Consider the following 16,273-nt stretch of genomic DNA (forward strand, 5'->3'; position numbering starts at 1 on the left):
CCGGTGACCCCTGGAAAAAAAATGTACCCGTGTTGGCCCGATAACTCCTTACAGGATCATCTAGTTCTTAACTTAGAACTTGGACGAAGAAAAAAACTTGAAAATTCAATGTATGGCAGATATTTTTTACAAAAAAAATAAATGAAAATTTCAGTGATTTCAAATAGTTTTAGTCAAAAAAAAAAAAAATCTTTCGTCCAAGTCTTTAAGGATTGCATCTCAAAGACCTGTGTAAAATTTGATCAAGAACGGTTGAGTAGTTCTCGAGAAATCTTGCCAACTGACTTCAAAAACATAGACAGCGCACTTAGCCTAGCCAGCCAAGGGCGCACAAGTTCTCAAGGCCTCATCTCCAAAATTATTACTCGGATAAACTTGAAAATTGAAGACATTATTCTAAAGTCGAAATAAGTGGAAATATTGTCCTTTTTTTAAAAGTAAGCAATTTAAATTTAAAGGAATATTAACATAAGTATGATTTTGCGGAATAACTATTCCTCGACCAAATTAATTTAAGGTCTTATTGCCAAAAAATTTATTGATTTACAAAGCGCAATTGTCAACATAACGAATTATTATAAAGTGTGTGAGATGAAATTAAACAAAAAATATACATATGTAATTAGAAGTATACAAAGCTTTCACCCTAATTCGAGAATTGCTCCAAAACCGGTTACTGAATGTAAGTATCAAGTTTCTTTTACTTTTTTATTTTTATTTTTAATATTTTCCAGAATGGCACTTTTGCTATGTGATAATTTAATCTTAAGTCTGTACGTGTCCGACTGCAATCATATACTTTTTGATAATAATAAATGCCGACATCATTTTTCATCATTCGTGCTTAGACCAGACGAATAATCGCAAAAGAAAGCACAGACAAATCAATGTCCATATAAATAAATCCTAAAGTATTAGGTGACATGAGTTCATTTGCACATAAAAGTTTATTAATATAACATGCGTGGCATAAATAGAAAATTTGTTGGACAGAACATAATAATTCATATATTTTTGTATAATATTATAGCAAAATACGTGTTGGATCACAGGATGGTTGATGAAATTTCGCAAATATGAGTAGCAATGCATTACACCTGCCGTCTACTGACCTTTGTGTGCTCTTAGATATAGAATAATATAATAAATACTATATATGTTTTATGTCCATATACTTTGCCGTTTCGTCGGTTTTCGCCTTCTGTTCCAATTTTTCAAAAGGGACTTCGATGTGTATTAGTAAACAATATGTGTGTAAGTTGAGTTTGTTACTGATAATTCACATTGTCAGATATCTCCACCAGATTATCAAGTTAAAAACAATTGACGCAATTTATATATTCTAGCTTCGGCCTTCCAAACTACTTTTGCTATGAAGCAAAGGGGGTTGTCATCAAAATAGTAGTAGACGTGTTGTCCCAAAGTGCAGTTTCCTTCAAAGAGGTACATTCACTTCGACAGCAGAGCACTCATACTGACCTTAAATTCTCTAATAGTTCCATCAATGATAGTCAAGGATATTTGACTTGTTTTATAAGGAGTACCAAGCTGTTTTCTTATTCGCTTTTTTGGGTGTCAGGTCACATTGGAATTGGTCGTAACTGCAAAGCCAATGAGGTTATTAGAGAGAGCTTCCTTGTCCCAACTTCATCAGATTGGGAATGAGTCGGTACTGCGCCGTCTTTTTTCGCTCTAGCAATGGATATGTGAACCTTGCGTGAGTTTGACAAGCGCTGGTTAAGAACCGAAACTTGCTCAGCTGCGATGTTATTTTGCTCTAAAGTGGAACGTAAGAGGTCTTCTGATCAATTGTTTTTAATATGATGCATCTCGCCACAATGGCAGGTTTTTTGACTGGGCACTGTCCAATAAGCGCACGCGCACATAATTCAGTCTTAATAGATGACGAGGTGGAATCATCTAGGCATCTTCTTTTCAACTGCTCTACTTTTGAGAAAATGAGGTTAAAAGAGCTGAGTAACTGAGACGTAGGCTCGGTTAACCAGAGAAATTGACATTAACTCTTTTCATAAATTCTTTGGGTTGGACTCAAAACGCTCTGTCGATCTATGAAAAACAAATCGTGAAGAAATATGTGAGAATCAAAGTTAACCAGCTATCACAGCTGTCCAAGTGGGATTCTGCCTTACCTTTGATTCGGGAATCAGTTCTTTTACCTAATATAACATAATCTATGGGTTAACTCACCTATTAGTCAGAATATCTATTGAACAGAAAGACAAACAGTACTGATTTTCAGACAAAACTTAACTTTTGGTTTTATTCCTAATTGAAAGTTGGAACGATACCAAATGATTTTAGTTTCATAAAGAACTCTCTTATGAAAGGCATAAGCAAAATAAAGACCTTCGCAAACTCAGTAAAACCCACTCTTATATGAATTGTCTTTATCCATGTACTACTGTGTGTGTCAGGTGTTTATGCAATATGTACTATATATCCAGCTGAAGTAGTGGAATACTTCCATACCTGCAGGTAATTCAATTATTATGCACACTAGCACTGTGACTATCTATCTCCTTAGCACGGTGAAATTGCATACTCATGTGCGTACTATGCAGATACCCGGTTCGATAAATACTTGGTTTCACTGACCAATGGCACCACTAACAAGAGCCAAAACTATGTCGGGTAGTACATTATCTTAAGCTGATACTGAGTGAGAAAGCTGGTATGTTTGTGGATTTTAGAAATCGCTGGTCCAACCATCACACTTTACTGAGCTCATCGACTTCTTTTTGTTTCCAAGCCACTCATACTTTCTAGATCTGCAGAAAAAGGTATTATTTAAACGGGAAGGCATTTTTTAGAAGTCTAAGCTTGCATTCAACATAATGGGAAAACTTGTTGAGAAATAAATTGATATATTTTGAAAATTTTTCTTTTTGAGTACTTGTCAGTCCGCCCTCGTATGTATACTCTATTGACCACAATAGCCGGCAAATGGAATATGCTTGTGCTTTCTTTTCACTCAGACTGACATGTTTACTATATATTTTTTATTTTTTTGTTTGATGTATTTCTTTATTATTGATTTCATACTTGCGTCATGCCGTAATTGCGTTATTAACAATTTTATTTGTCATCAATCAAGGTACATCAATCTTATAATAGAGACAGCGAGAGATAAAACATTTTAAAAGGTAAAATGTTTTGTAGTTTACAGCTTTTAATATAAAATATTATAATGTTCAGAATTCTTTTTAAGGCATGAGTATGTTCTTTTTCGGCTGAAATAAAAAAGGACAATAGATAAATTTTTAAATTTGCAGCTTAAAAGCTTAAAAAGGAATATAGTTCATGACAAGCTTATACTAAATATAAAAGTGTCCTTTTTTTGTTTACTTTTAGCGTTGTCTCCAAACTTTCCTCGATCTTGAAAGATTCTTACTAAAACGTTTCGTATTTTCTGCAATTAAAAACTGTAAATACAACTGGTTTCCTAAAAAAATTGTTTTCCTCGCTCTTGCTATGAAATGTTCAAAGTTTCCATTTTAATTTCCGCATTGTTGATGAGTGTCGCAGCACTCGGTAATGCAGTGAGTATCGATTGCTTTCAAGTACAGTAGAACCTGTTTAGTTCATTCATACTAAGAGAAAACTTATATTTTTTGTATAGAGAAATATTTCAAGAAAATTCTTTAACATTTTCTCATAACTTTTACCATTTATGCATATCAATTGTTGCACAAAGCAATGAAAATTTTCAACTTTCATAAGTACTTACTTGCCACATTTCAAGTGCTTCACTGTAACTGTTTATACACGTAAATGAGTCGGTCAAACATCCTGTTTAACGTCAGGGGAAAGCTATTTGTATTATTGGAAATGCACTATACTTAGCTGCACAATCACTGTTAAGTATAGGTATATATTGCTGCAGGTATTTTGTAGTTCCAAACACTTGTGGCTTCTCAATTCGCTTTCGATAGTAACAGTGAGCGGTTGAGCCTTTTAGTGTTTGCGGTGAAAGTGTTTTAAATAAAAGAAATCTTAATGAATCTATATTGCGACTAAAACATGGAAATAAATAAAATTATAATTATAAATTTTATAAATCGCTCATATTAAAAAAATAATATAATCCTTATAGATTAAAATAAATTTATGAAAATATATATAAACAAATTTAAAAAAAAGTACTTTTGGATAATTGTTTGTAAATCATCAAAAAAGGAATACAATAATCAAATAAATAAATAGTAAAAGAAGGATAACGAATATGCATAACTAAATATAAAAACTTAATCCGCCAACAGCTCGAATTCATTGGAAAACATTTCGCTGATTGTTTCTAGCCAGTTCTTTGATAAAAATATCTTTCAAGTCAAATTAAATTTACCTAACACGGAAAAGTGATTATTGTTTTGATATCAATAGGAGAGTTTGATATATGTTATATCCTATAGTGGTCCGATATCAGCGGTACCGACAAATGAGCAGGTTCTTGAAGGGGAAAGGATATATCAAAATTTCCGGATCAATATTTCAAATATCAGAATATTATTTCGTGAATATATAGACATACGTACATGGCTTAATCGATTCAGCTCCTCACGCTGGTCATTCATATGTACGAGTATACGTTACTGAATCTCGAACGCTTCATTCTACGTGATGCTAAATGTATAAAAATCGTTATAACATTTAAAAAACTTATAAACCTATTTCCGCAACGAATACTTATGAAAACATATGTGTCAATAGAGCCTTTATCTTCTTCTTCTTAATTGGCGTAGACACCGCTTACGCGCTTATAGCCGAGTTAACAACAGCGCGCCAGTCGTTTCTTCTTTTCGCTACGTGGCGCCAATTGGATATTCCAAGCGTAGCCAGGTCCTTCTCCACCTGGTCCTTCCAACGGAGTGGAGGTCTTCCTCTTTCTCTGCTTCCCCCGGCGGGTACTGCGTCGAATACTTTCAGAGCTGGAGTGTTTTCGTCCATCCGGACAACATGACCTGTCTTTTAATTCGCTGAACTATGTCAATGTCGTCGTATATCTCGTACAGCTCATCGTTCCATCGAATGCGATATTCGCCGTGGCCAATGCGCAAAGGACCATAAGTCTTTCGCAGAACTTTTCTCTCGAAAACTCTCAACGTCGACTCATCAGTTGTTGTCATCGTTCCAAGCCTCTGCGCCATATAGCAGGACTTATAGAGTTTGGTTTTTGTTTGTCGAGAGAGGACTTTACTTTTCAATTGCCTACTTAGTCCAAGGTAGCACCTGTTGGCAAGAGTTATCCTGCGTTGGATTTCCAGGTTGTCCGACTGCAACGACTGTTTGTTGGAGAAAGTGAACTAACAGCGCTGGTTCCGATGATATCAATATCATCGGCATACAAGCTGTACACTCTTAAAGATTGTACCTGCTCGATTAAGTTCTGCAGCACGAACTATTTTCTCCAGCAGCAGGTTGCAGAAGTCGCATGATAGGGAGTCGCCTTGTCTCAAACCTCGTTTGGTATCGAACGGCTCGGAGAGGTCCTTCCCGATCCTGACGGAGCTTTTGGTGTTGCTCAACGTCAGTTTACAGCAGCTATTAGTTTTGCGACCAAGTTCAGACATCGTGTGACAGTCCTTTTCGTGCTGTCGAAAGCAGCTTTGAAATCGACGAAGATATGGTGCGTGTCGACTCTTCTTTCTCGGGTCTTTTCGGTCGGTTGTTGATTTGCCAGGTCTAAAGCCACACCGATAAGGTCCAATCAGTTTGTTGACGGTGGGCTTTAATCTTTCACACAATACGCTCGATAGAACCTTATACGCGATGTTGAGGAGGTTTATCCCACAGTAGTTGGCGCAGATTGTGAGGTCTCCCTTTTTGTTGATTGGGCAGAGCACACTTAAATTCCAATCGTTGCGCATGCTTTCGTCCGACCATATTTTACAAAGAAGCTGATGCATGCTTCTTATCAATTCTTCGCCGCCGTGTTTGAATAGCTCGACCGGTATTCCATCGACCCCCGCTGCTTTGTTGTTCTTCAGACAGGTAATTGCTATTCGAACTTCTTCATGGTCGGGCAATGGAACGTCTGCTCCATCGTGATCGATTGGGGAATCGGGTTCACCTTCTCCTGGTGTTGTGCGTTCACTGCCATTCAGCAGGCTGGAGAAGTGTTCTCTCCATAATTTAAGTATGCTCTGGGCATCGGTCACTAGATCACCTTTGGAGGTTCTACAAGAGTATGCTCCGGTCTTGCAACCTTCTGTAAGCCGCCGCATTTTTTCGTAGAATTTTCGAGCATTACCCCTGTCGGCCAGCTTATCAAGCTCTTCGTACTCACGCATTTCGACCTCTTTCTTTTTTGTCCTGCAACTGCTTTTCGCTTCCCTCTTCAATTCTCGGTATCTGTCCCATCCCGCACGTGTTGTGGTAGATCGTAGATAGAGCCTTTATATCTTGACTAAAATTGGCTTAAATATACTTAATGATGAAGAACTAATGAAACATACACTAATATAAACATATTTTTTCCGGGATCGTCACAGTAATGGTATGTGCCACTTGCAGGTCATTAAGAACCCCCCTCTAAGAAACTGTCGACCACCTTGGGACCACATCCGCATTACAGTGGAGTGCCATTTTTCATTCACTCCCCAGAATGACGCTAATTAAATTGTCTGCGGTTATTGGGCCAACCAGGTCTTCTACGGTGGTGCGTTACCAACGCACACATTCTTTGAATGTCATTTCAGCGTCGTTTTCTGTCGCGTCGTTGTATAGGCATGACGGCTCTTCAGTTTTTCCTGTGCATGCTGTGGAGGTACTTTTTGAAGTATCCGTGACTGGATAGTAGCTGGGTTGTGTAAAAATCTACTTCTCCGAATTCACGGCTTGTCTAAATAGTCCAGATTTTTTATTAGCCTGGCCGTCTATCTGTCACGACTTTCATTCTCCCATCTTTGCTGCCGTGTTATTTATGTATCCTTCTTTATTTGTTCTATTGCGCTCTTATGATTGCGCTCTTATGGGATGACTTCTTTAGCTCCCCCAGTTTTTTCCTTTCTTATGCTAGAAGGTCAATTCTGGCTGCGGTCTGCCCAGACCAGCTCGGTATAATAAGACGCTGATTGTCGTCGACATTATGTGCTTTAGTCGGCTCATTTGAGAGATGATCTTCCCTGCTTTTCCCGCGGCGTACTGAATTTGTAACCAGAAGGTTAATCTAGGGTCCAGCCTTACGCCTAGGTAGTTTACTGCTTTTTAAAAATGAAGGCAAATCTTGTTTTATGTTTTACATGCTTAATTTTGATATGGTCATATTAATCGATATAAACGGTATAAAGCCCACCGGAAACTTGCAATTCTTATATTAGGTGTAGGGCGCTAAGGGTAGTATTGACCTGATTTATTACCAGAAAAAATATGTTTTTTTGAGTTTTATTAAAATAGCTGACATATTGACCGATATTACATTTTAAAGTTAACCGAATGTATAAAAATTCTTATATTAGGTTCACGAGAACTAGACGAATTATTAACCCGATATTAGAAAATGGAGTCATTTAAATTTCATTAAGATATCTAATATATAGACCGATATATGTATACGATATGAAGTCCATCGGACTAGAAAGATTTATTTCTAATAGGTATATGAAGACTAGGAGAAGTATCGACCCGATTCTAACCACTCATTAATTGGCACACAAGATTACATTATTATCAGAATAATATTAATTTAGTTCAAAGATCGACCAATTTTTGTTAAAAGCTCCGCCATATATCTTGTCGTATACATATTCCCTATTTGAGAATATCACTATTCGATTTTGACAACTTTTATACTTGCAGTGGGCACTGTGCAGAGCTTTATCCCGATATATTAATTCGTCTTTAATTTTTATATCCTTAAGCTTAAAGAATCAGATGGATTTTAAAACTGTGTTCTATGTGAAGTATGTATTCAGTGATATATCGCAGTTTTAGTAGTTTTCTACTTAACCATATAGGTTTTCGGTTACCAACATTTTGTGAGCATGGCAATCGTCCGCCCATTTAAATACTCTTTATGTTACTAAAAAATACGTATATTAAGTGTCATCGAGATATCTCAACTTTTACCCAAGTTACCGCTTGCACAGATGGACCAACACACCCTCACCTGGAATTCAAATCGTGTTACAAAACCCGTAATTAAAAAAAAACTATTACAGTCTATTGCAACATATTGCGAGAGTACAAAATTAAAATCTAGCTAAAATACCTCTTGAAAAATTATTTAAAATATGTCAGTACCTCGTAAATACTTCAACTTCTATCAACCTGATGTTAAATTTAACACTTTTGCACTTCATATCAAACGACTATGTTTGTGTATAACAACAAATATAATAACTAAAACCAATTTAAAATTACTCATAACTCAACTACCGAACTTTTTGGCTTGGATTCCTGTATGTAATTCTACAGAAGTATTAGAGACTTTAGGTGAAATCTGTTGTGACTTTGTAAACACTGAATTATTTATAGGAAAACCCACAGACTGCCAGAATAAGTACGAATCTCATTCAATTTAAATGTAAATTTTTAACTCAAATTCATGTGAAGAGACCGCATTGCATTTCGGAACTACATGGTAAAGTTGTTTTTGTTTTCCATTTATTTTGGTCTACCAAAAGTCTGATTGAGTTTGTAGCACAGTTGTTGTTAGTTTCACCTCACTTAGTATTAAAGCTTAGTAATAAAGCTTAGTTTTTGAAAAGCTTTGCTACGTCTCGCATAAATAAATATTAATAGAAGTAACGGCACTCAGAATTCGTGCTATTAAATGAAAGACTGGGGAAACCCCTTTTATATGAAAAAATGAATTTATTATTTTACTGAAGGTGGTGAAATGCGTATGGCGCCTTTTTAGTATGATTTTTCTTATACTTCAAGAGAGACCGCTTTTAAATGTTTCAGATATTTTAGAGAACATTCTAAGTTATAATCGAGCTATTTAACTTATTTAGTGTAATTTTAGACAGATAGATCCGCGTTTTTAATCGTTACTAAGGCCATAAAAGCTTAATCAGTTACTGAGAGAGCAGTACGTGGATTTCCACTGTCAATATGATCCAATTGCATTTTTTTCTAGTCTTGATACTGCACTTATCAAGTGTTCGTCAACTTTTTAAAGGGTTTCATGACTTTCCTAGGTTAAAAACAGTCTTTTTCAAAAACTTTTTTCTTAAATAAATAATGAAATATTTTATTAGAACTTTTTAATATTACAAACATAAAATAGCTCTGCAGTTAGCCTAAAGGCTATTGTATCTGTGTTGTGTTTTAGCCTAATTTCAAACTGCCACATAGTTCAGCTTAAGGCCATGTACTCTCGATAAATATTTTTACTTAAAATTGATAAATGCTCTTGACATTAAAATAACCAAATATCTCCTCCCTAATACTTACTAATTTTTCATTCTGGCTTTCCTTTTTTATGACAGCAAAAAAGAGTGAATTTTCCATTATGAAGCATTTGCATTTTTATATTACAAATATGTATACCTAAATATGACAGCAAGCAGTACAAAAAGTACATACTTTCGATTAACCGTAAATTCTGCTGCATTTTACTTAGCAAATATTTTCTAAAATTTGCAATAATAAATATTTAGAACATGACATGCCATTTATTATTATAAATATAAAGTGTTTAATGAAAGCAACGATTATTATTATCAAAAAAAATAGAAATAAAATCTATAATGCATAAGGTATTATTGAAATTGTTCAACATTTAATATCCTTTCGGCTTTTCATGGATTTAAATTCAAATATTCCATTAAATATGTGCTTCGCATAGACAATTATTTGGTATATTCAGAGCTAATTATTTATAGCACTTTATAGCAATTAATAGTTAGTTAGCAATATTCATATTATCAAGCGAAAGTTCTGTGGAAAGTGTGTGCGGTGCGAGCTCACAGTCGACCGATTCTTCATGTCGAAATTTTCCGAAATGTGCTTCGAATTGCTTTTGCCTTCTACGTATTCACGGGATCTGATTGCCAGTACCAATTTTCTGTTCTGATATCAGCACCAAATACTCGCTAATATGAAATTTGATGATTTTCCGAGCAAAAGGTGAATCCTGCTACAAAAATATTAATGCAAATGATGAATGATAGTAGGTATAATCATTGCATCGTTCTCGGTGGTTGTACTGGTTAATCACCGCCAATTTGCAATAACAACTCGATATTTTCTTAAAAGAAATTTCGCTTTCTGTAGATTGTAGGTTTGGTATTAAGTTTTTTCTCTCATTAGGTAAAACTGTCTTGGAATTTTGATTATGGGAGATTTCACCAACAAGTTTTCGGTTTTGCATGGCCATTGTTGCCGACCTGGATGTTGAGCGTTTCTTCCGATCTAGCTTGACATTTAGTTTTACATCGTTGGCCATTAGCTTCGGTCATTTAGCAGCCTCCGTTGTTTCGTTTTAAGAAGACATTTGCCTTTTGATCGCAATCCCCTCCTCAATCTCCCCTTCGGGAGCCACGGATCTTTGGAAATGAATTGCGGTCTTTACGTACTACGCGGCTTTCTAAAATTTTCTTTCAGCCAAAGCCTCTTTTTACTTCGTCTGATTGAACATGCGGCTTGGCCTTCTATAACCTTGACCCCCGCTTTGTGAAAAGCTTTCGTCTTCAATCACTCCTTGCTGAGCTTAGTCTTTATCACCGGACCAGTACTCTTGGGCTGCCCCGGAGAACGTTGCAAAACTTCTTCTTCGATTGTGTTATTCTTCCAGGAATTCCGATGTTCGGACTTCTGGGAATGAGTCACCTCTCTTTTAAAGCGGGTTTATCTGAGTCAAGCAATAAACAGCAATCGCTGTGAACTGTTTCCTTCACAGCAGAGATATGACTGGCGACACAGCGAGTAGACTTACTGTGTCCGATGTTTGTAGCACTTCTCTCGACGACGTTTGGGCCGATAACGCAGCTCGCTTTCTTCTCTCGTTTATTTTGATATTGATCTTTAGCAATGACAGAAGTTGATATACATCTTCTTTTACCACTGTCGTATTCTATAGGTTAAATTTATGTATATAAATTCTTAAGGTTTTGCCTGAAATAACATACGAAAGCCTATATAAACGTACATATATAACCGGAAAGAATATAAAAGATCAAATGGAAAACTTGCTAATATACAAACTTCATTAAAGCATTAATAATCGCGGAGACAAGGCTTCCGGCAAAAAAACACAGCTTAAAAAGAAATATACACACTTGCAAAAATATATATATTTACATAATTAAAAACAATACCCTAAAAAATCACAACTTATAGTCCAAAATAAGATCGACCCAGCAGCACAACTATCTATGGATATACTGCAGACACTTTGCTTATCCGAAGGGCTAACAAACAACGGTGGCAACGATAGTGATTTAGATTGTAACTTGGAAAGTTTAGGTATTATTGGCACGACCGCGAGTTTGATTGCAATGTCTGATGCCGGTGCCGATGCGAATTTCACACTTCCGCCAGACAATCTGTTGGATTTCGAATTTGACCCACTCGAGCGTGTGGTATCCGCCATTGTGCCAGCGTTTTTCGGCGTCATCGGTGTTGCAGGCCTACTCGGCAATGTATTGGTCATATTCGGTGAGTACAGAATTTAAGTTTTTGAAAGCTTTGCATACACTTTACAATAAGATTTTTCTTGGTTTTTGGTAACAAAATAGCACACGCACTGTAAAATATGAAGTTAAAAAGTCTCACAGGGTGATGAAACTATTTAAAAATCATTTTGTAGCAAACATCCCACCCGATTCGGGCATGGTTTTACTCAGAAAGGGTTTGGTACGAGCTTTGTATGTAGGCAGCACATAATACATTTTTGAATGGTGGATAATTTTTCAGCTTCTTAACCATATAGTTGGGATCAAACACTTGATTATATTTGATAAATTTGACCTAGGCTGACGAAATGTATTTTCACATATTTGAATACAAATCTTTTATATCGCTTACCGAATAAACTCATTTCTAGTCAACACAAGTATGCCAATGTTTAGTTTAATATACATTTGTTAAAGCCTCGGCTGGTATGATCTTCAATGCCTTCAGCGAATTTTGTTTTTCGGGATCGGCCATTTGCTATGTTCTCAAGCATATCTTTTACGAACTTTACTCAACGTCAGTTTTGCAAAAGATTCAGGTCTTTTGGTATGATTCTAACTTTGAAACACTTCACACCCGAAACATTGACCAATATCTTTCTAATGCCTTCAGGCAAGTTTCAGGCATTGTTCTTTTAATTTTTTCGTTGTAATCGTCATTAACAGAAATGGATGGACGACTGGCATGAGCAAGTTTACGATAACCTTACGACCTTTACTGAATGCTTTGTGCCTCCCAATTATATTTTATTGCAAAAATCGCCACTGCTCGTGCCCTTTAAATGGGTCAGTCCGAGTCAAATTTGATCAATTGAAAAATTCACCATATGAACACCTTCCTGGGCGTCTTTAGATAAGGTTAGAATAGGTTAGTTTGATAGGATAATGAGCCATGCATAGATCTGTTTTGGTCCTTTGCGATACCAGATGGAGTTCAGTTACTAGGTCCATTAGGAGTAGTCATTCTTTAGGATGCCTCCGCTTGACGCGACTTTTAACAGACTCTGTGACCTCACTATCGATACCTCCTCCAGTGTATTATACCGTGAAGGCCCCAGATGCTTGGCAATGTGCAACAAGTGCACAAGAGAAGCTCCATTGTTTCCCTGTTGCCGTGTTATAGACATTTCCTAAAAGTCTTCTCGATCTGTCAGCGCCATTCTGCGCACGTGTGTCGACACCAGACAGAGAACAATTAGTATTTCTACCATATTCCTACAGTTACTTTTATCGAGAGCCAATTGGAATTTTGTGTACTTCCGTGTTTTTACCCTTTTGCACATGACTTTTGCAGTCTTGCACCCAGGTAGCTCGTTCCATCGGGTTTTGATTTTTTTATCATGCTTTTGTCAAGATCGGGGTATAAACAATGCATGGGTTTCCCAAAGTTGATCATGTTTTCAGGTTTCCCGTATACCATTCCGGACAATCTCGTCCACCATCGCATTGCTCGATGCCTTTGTGACATGGCACCCAGTATAAGTGAAGTTGCTTGCTTCTGGTAACACTTTCTATTGCTGCCCTGTTTCTTAAGAAATTTCTGGCCGATATGCGATAAGATTGCTGCTTGGCTGTCTACGTAGATATAGACTCTGGAATTCCCTGCAGGTGCATTAGAGGCCAGCTCCGCGGCTTTCGCAATAGCAAAGACCTCAGCATGAAATATACTGCAGTGATCCGGCAACTTAAAAGGCTGTCTCATGTCTAACTCTGGATAGTATATCCGCACCAACCCCATTGTCCATGTTTGAGCCATCCGTATAAATGATTAGAAAGTTGCGCGCAGCTAACATACCTTTAGGCCAACCATCATTTTCTATGCTTAATTTGAACCTTCTCTCAAAGTTGAAAAGTGGGATCATGTAGTCGGTGTTTGCCCAACCGCCATTACGAACCGAGCTATGCCCAAATCTTCTATATATAAATTCTCTTGCAGTCAGTAGTCGTCCCATCGATTACGCTGCGCAGTTTTCAGCGAAGTGGTCTATAGGAGGCAGGTTTAGCACCAGTTCAAGAGCCGCCGTAAGAGTTTTTCTTAAAGCTCCAGTTATGCACAGCGCAGAGTCTTTAAGTCATTTCTGTATTCAATAGCGCAATTGCTATTCCAAACTTCAGTTCGTCTCTTTTTACTGTCTTAAAAGTAATTATTTTCTTGACCGGAAATGAATTTTCCTCCCGCCTTGTCTTTACTTTGTTGTCAGTAATTTTTCCCACAAACGGAAATGCGCAGTTTTACCTTAGAATTATTACTTTTTGTTGGAGTGCCATTGTTTAGAACGGATGTGGTTTTAATTTCGCCTTCAGTATTCTCCTTTGTCTTTATCAAAATTCTTATTTCGAAGAATTTTTGTACACAGAAAACTATTTACTCTACATATGTATTCTTCGTTGCTCATGTACAGTTGTTGTTGCTAATCAACAAATGCGCTCCACTACCAACCTGCTCATCATCAACCTCGCCGTCTCCGATATTCTGTTTGTCGTCTTTTGTGTCCCCTTCACCGCTGCGGATTATGTGCTGCCCACCTGGCCATTTGGAAATCTATGGTGTAAGTTCGTGCAGTATATGATTGTGGTCACCTGTCACTGCAGCGTCTACACGCTGGTCTTGATGTCATTCGATCGCTTTTTGGCTGTCGTTCACCCGGTGACGAGCATGTCATTGCGCACCGAACGCAATGCAATGCTGTAAGTATGTAGAGTGTAACGGTACAAACGTATGTGGGAAGAAAGCTATGTTTATATGTATATAGGGTTGCCATAAGAAAAAAAATATTAAAAGATTTATATTTTGAATAAAAATCTAAAATAAACGAAATTCTTGTTTTTAGTTATATTAACCGATATTTTTCCAATTTCTTTTACCTAAAATTTTTATCATTCGCTTAATTTGTATACAAATGGCAACCCTGTTACTTCTCTTCCAAATGCACAATCATATTCGCTTCTCATATTAACTGTAATTCCAGCGCCATCTTCTGTGCTTGGATACTCATCCTCTCCTCAGCCGTACCAGTGGCTTTGGCACATTCAGTCCGTCTTTACTATTTCAAAGGACGTAGTTACACAGCTTGTGTTTTCTCCACCGAGGAGGAGGGTTGGAGTCTAATCGGATTCCAGGTAATTATTTCTCGCAGGAATTGCTGAATTAGCTTCATTACTTACCTGTGTGTAAATTTAATTTTAAGATCTGCACTTGAAGTGCTGAAATTCAGCGCTTTGTTGGTATTATTTATTTCCCAGAATGCGCAATTATTCCATTTGTTTCTGTTCTCATTTTAGATATCTTTCTTCATGTCTTCATACGTGGCGCCCTTGACATTGATATCCTTCCTATATATGGGTATGCTGGCCAGGCTTTGGAGAGCCGCGCCGGGTTGTAAACCATCCGAAGAGTCCAGGTAAACAATTTTAGAAAATTGGTCGAGAAAAAGATCAAAAATTGACAAAATGTGAGGGAATTTGCAAAAACGTGAATTTTTCTTTAAATTTTAGTTTTATAGAAAGATCTTTCGAGATCCATTTAAAATTTTTATCGACACTTTTTTTCGAAAAAAAATTCTATAACCCCCTTTTAGGGCAGATTTGAAGTACAGTTGCGTTGAGAATTTGAAAATCTACTTATTCAATATCTTCTTCTCATAGGAAAGGTAAACGACGTGTAACGCGCATGGTTGTTGTTGTGGTCTTGGCATTCGCTATATGTTGGCTGCCAATACATGTAAGTAAAAATGCTAAATCAAAAAAAAAAAAAAAATAAAATATTAATATCGCAATAATTTTAATTGAATTTTAAACCTCAAAACAAACATGAAAACATTTCAATTTAAACAAAGTTCCTTCCATACTCTCTGCCCTCCCTAGCTCATACTCGTCATGAAAGCTTTGACTTGGTATCCCGGCACACATGCTTCAGTCATTGTGCAAATTATCTCACATGTCTTGGCATACACGAACTCCTGCATCAACCCGATTTTGTATGCCTTCCTCTCCGACAATTTCCGGAAGGCCTTTAGGAAGGTAAGCTACTTATTCATTTTAAATTACAAACAAAGAGAATCGCTAATTATGAAATAATTAAAAATTTTAATGCACAAGTTCTCTGGATTCCAGGTCGTCGGCTGTGGCAATCAACCGCTCTTCCCTATGTCACATCAAGCCACAAAAACAACACGCACCACCGGCAATGTCACATCAAATGCTGAGATGCTGTAAGCCACATTAAAACGCCGTTTCTTCTAATGCAATATCATTAAAAATGTAAAATATTTGAGCAAACATTATTACAATTAAATTACATCACAATTTAATTAGAAGGAGTTGTGGGTGTTTTGTTTGGTCGGGCTTTGAAGAAGTGATGCTTAGTTAAATAATGTTTTGGTTGTCACTTAAAACTTTCTTTATTTTCTTCCTCCTTTGGCGCGAAGGCATAGCACAAATTAGCGACGAAATAATTTCATAAAAGTACATCTGTTAGCATTCAAGTAAAAGAGTATTATAACATAAGAGTATTTGATTATATTGAATTTGTATGTATGTTAAGTATTTAAAACCATTTTATCGTGGCATATTAAATTAACTCTTTGCTCGTATTCGTAATTAAAAGTGTGAAAAAATTCCTTCTTTAAGTTTCT

The 16,273-nt window shown here is 36.6% G+C and overlaps 1 protein-coding gene across 2 annotated transcripts; it reads left to right on the plus strand.

The window, feature by feature from the left end:
* Positions 1 to 8,049: 8,049 nt before the first annotated feature.
* LOC126758868 (allatostatin-A receptor-like) lies at positions 8,050 to 15,958 on the plus strand. 2 transcript variants are annotated; one of them, XM_050473282.1, is made up of 7 exons: positions 8,050 to 11,622; positions 14,042 to 14,327; positions 14,609 to 14,759; positions 14,922 to 15,040; positions 15,285 to 15,360; positions 15,504 to 15,659; positions 15,738 to 15,958. In XM_050473282.1, exons 1-7 carry the CDS (start codon positions 11,340 to 11,342, stop codon positions 15,852 to 15,854), a joined length of 1,188 nt encoding a protein of 395 aa, XP_050329239.1. In that variant the 5' UTR covers positions 8,050 to 11,339; the 3' UTR covers positions 15,855 to 15,958. The 2 variants fall into 2 exon arrangements, with proteins under 2 accessions (XP_050329239.1, XP_050329240.1); XM_050473283.1 differs by having other exon boundaries at positions 8,051 to 11,622; positions 15,753 to 15,958.
* Positions 15,959 to 16,273: the final 315 nt, after the last annotated feature.

Source organism: Bactrocera neohumeralis, chromosome 5, assembly GCF_024586455.1.
Source record: "Bactrocera neohumeralis isolate Rockhampton chromosome 5, APGP_CSIRO_Bneo_wtdbg2-racon-allhic-juicebox.fasta_v2, whole genome shotgun sequence".
Classification (NCBI taxonomy): Eukaryota; Metazoa; Arthropoda; class Insecta; order Diptera; family Tephritidae; genus Bactrocera; species Bactrocera neohumeralis.

Excerpts from the sequence above, each read along its gene's own strand:
- LOC126758868 (XM_050473282.1), top strand. The coding sequence starts at position 11,340 with ATGGATATACTGCAGACACTTTGCTTATCCGAAGGGCTAACAAACAAC. Across the intron at positions 14,328-14,608 it reads ACCGAACGCAATGCAATGCT|CGCCATCTTCTGTGCTTGGA; the intron begins GTAAGTATGTAG and ends CTGTAATTCCAG. Across the intron at positions 15,361-15,503 it reads TATGTTGGCTGCCAATACAT|CTCATACTCGTCATGAAAGC; the intron begins GTAAGTAAAAAT and ends TGCCCTCCCTAG.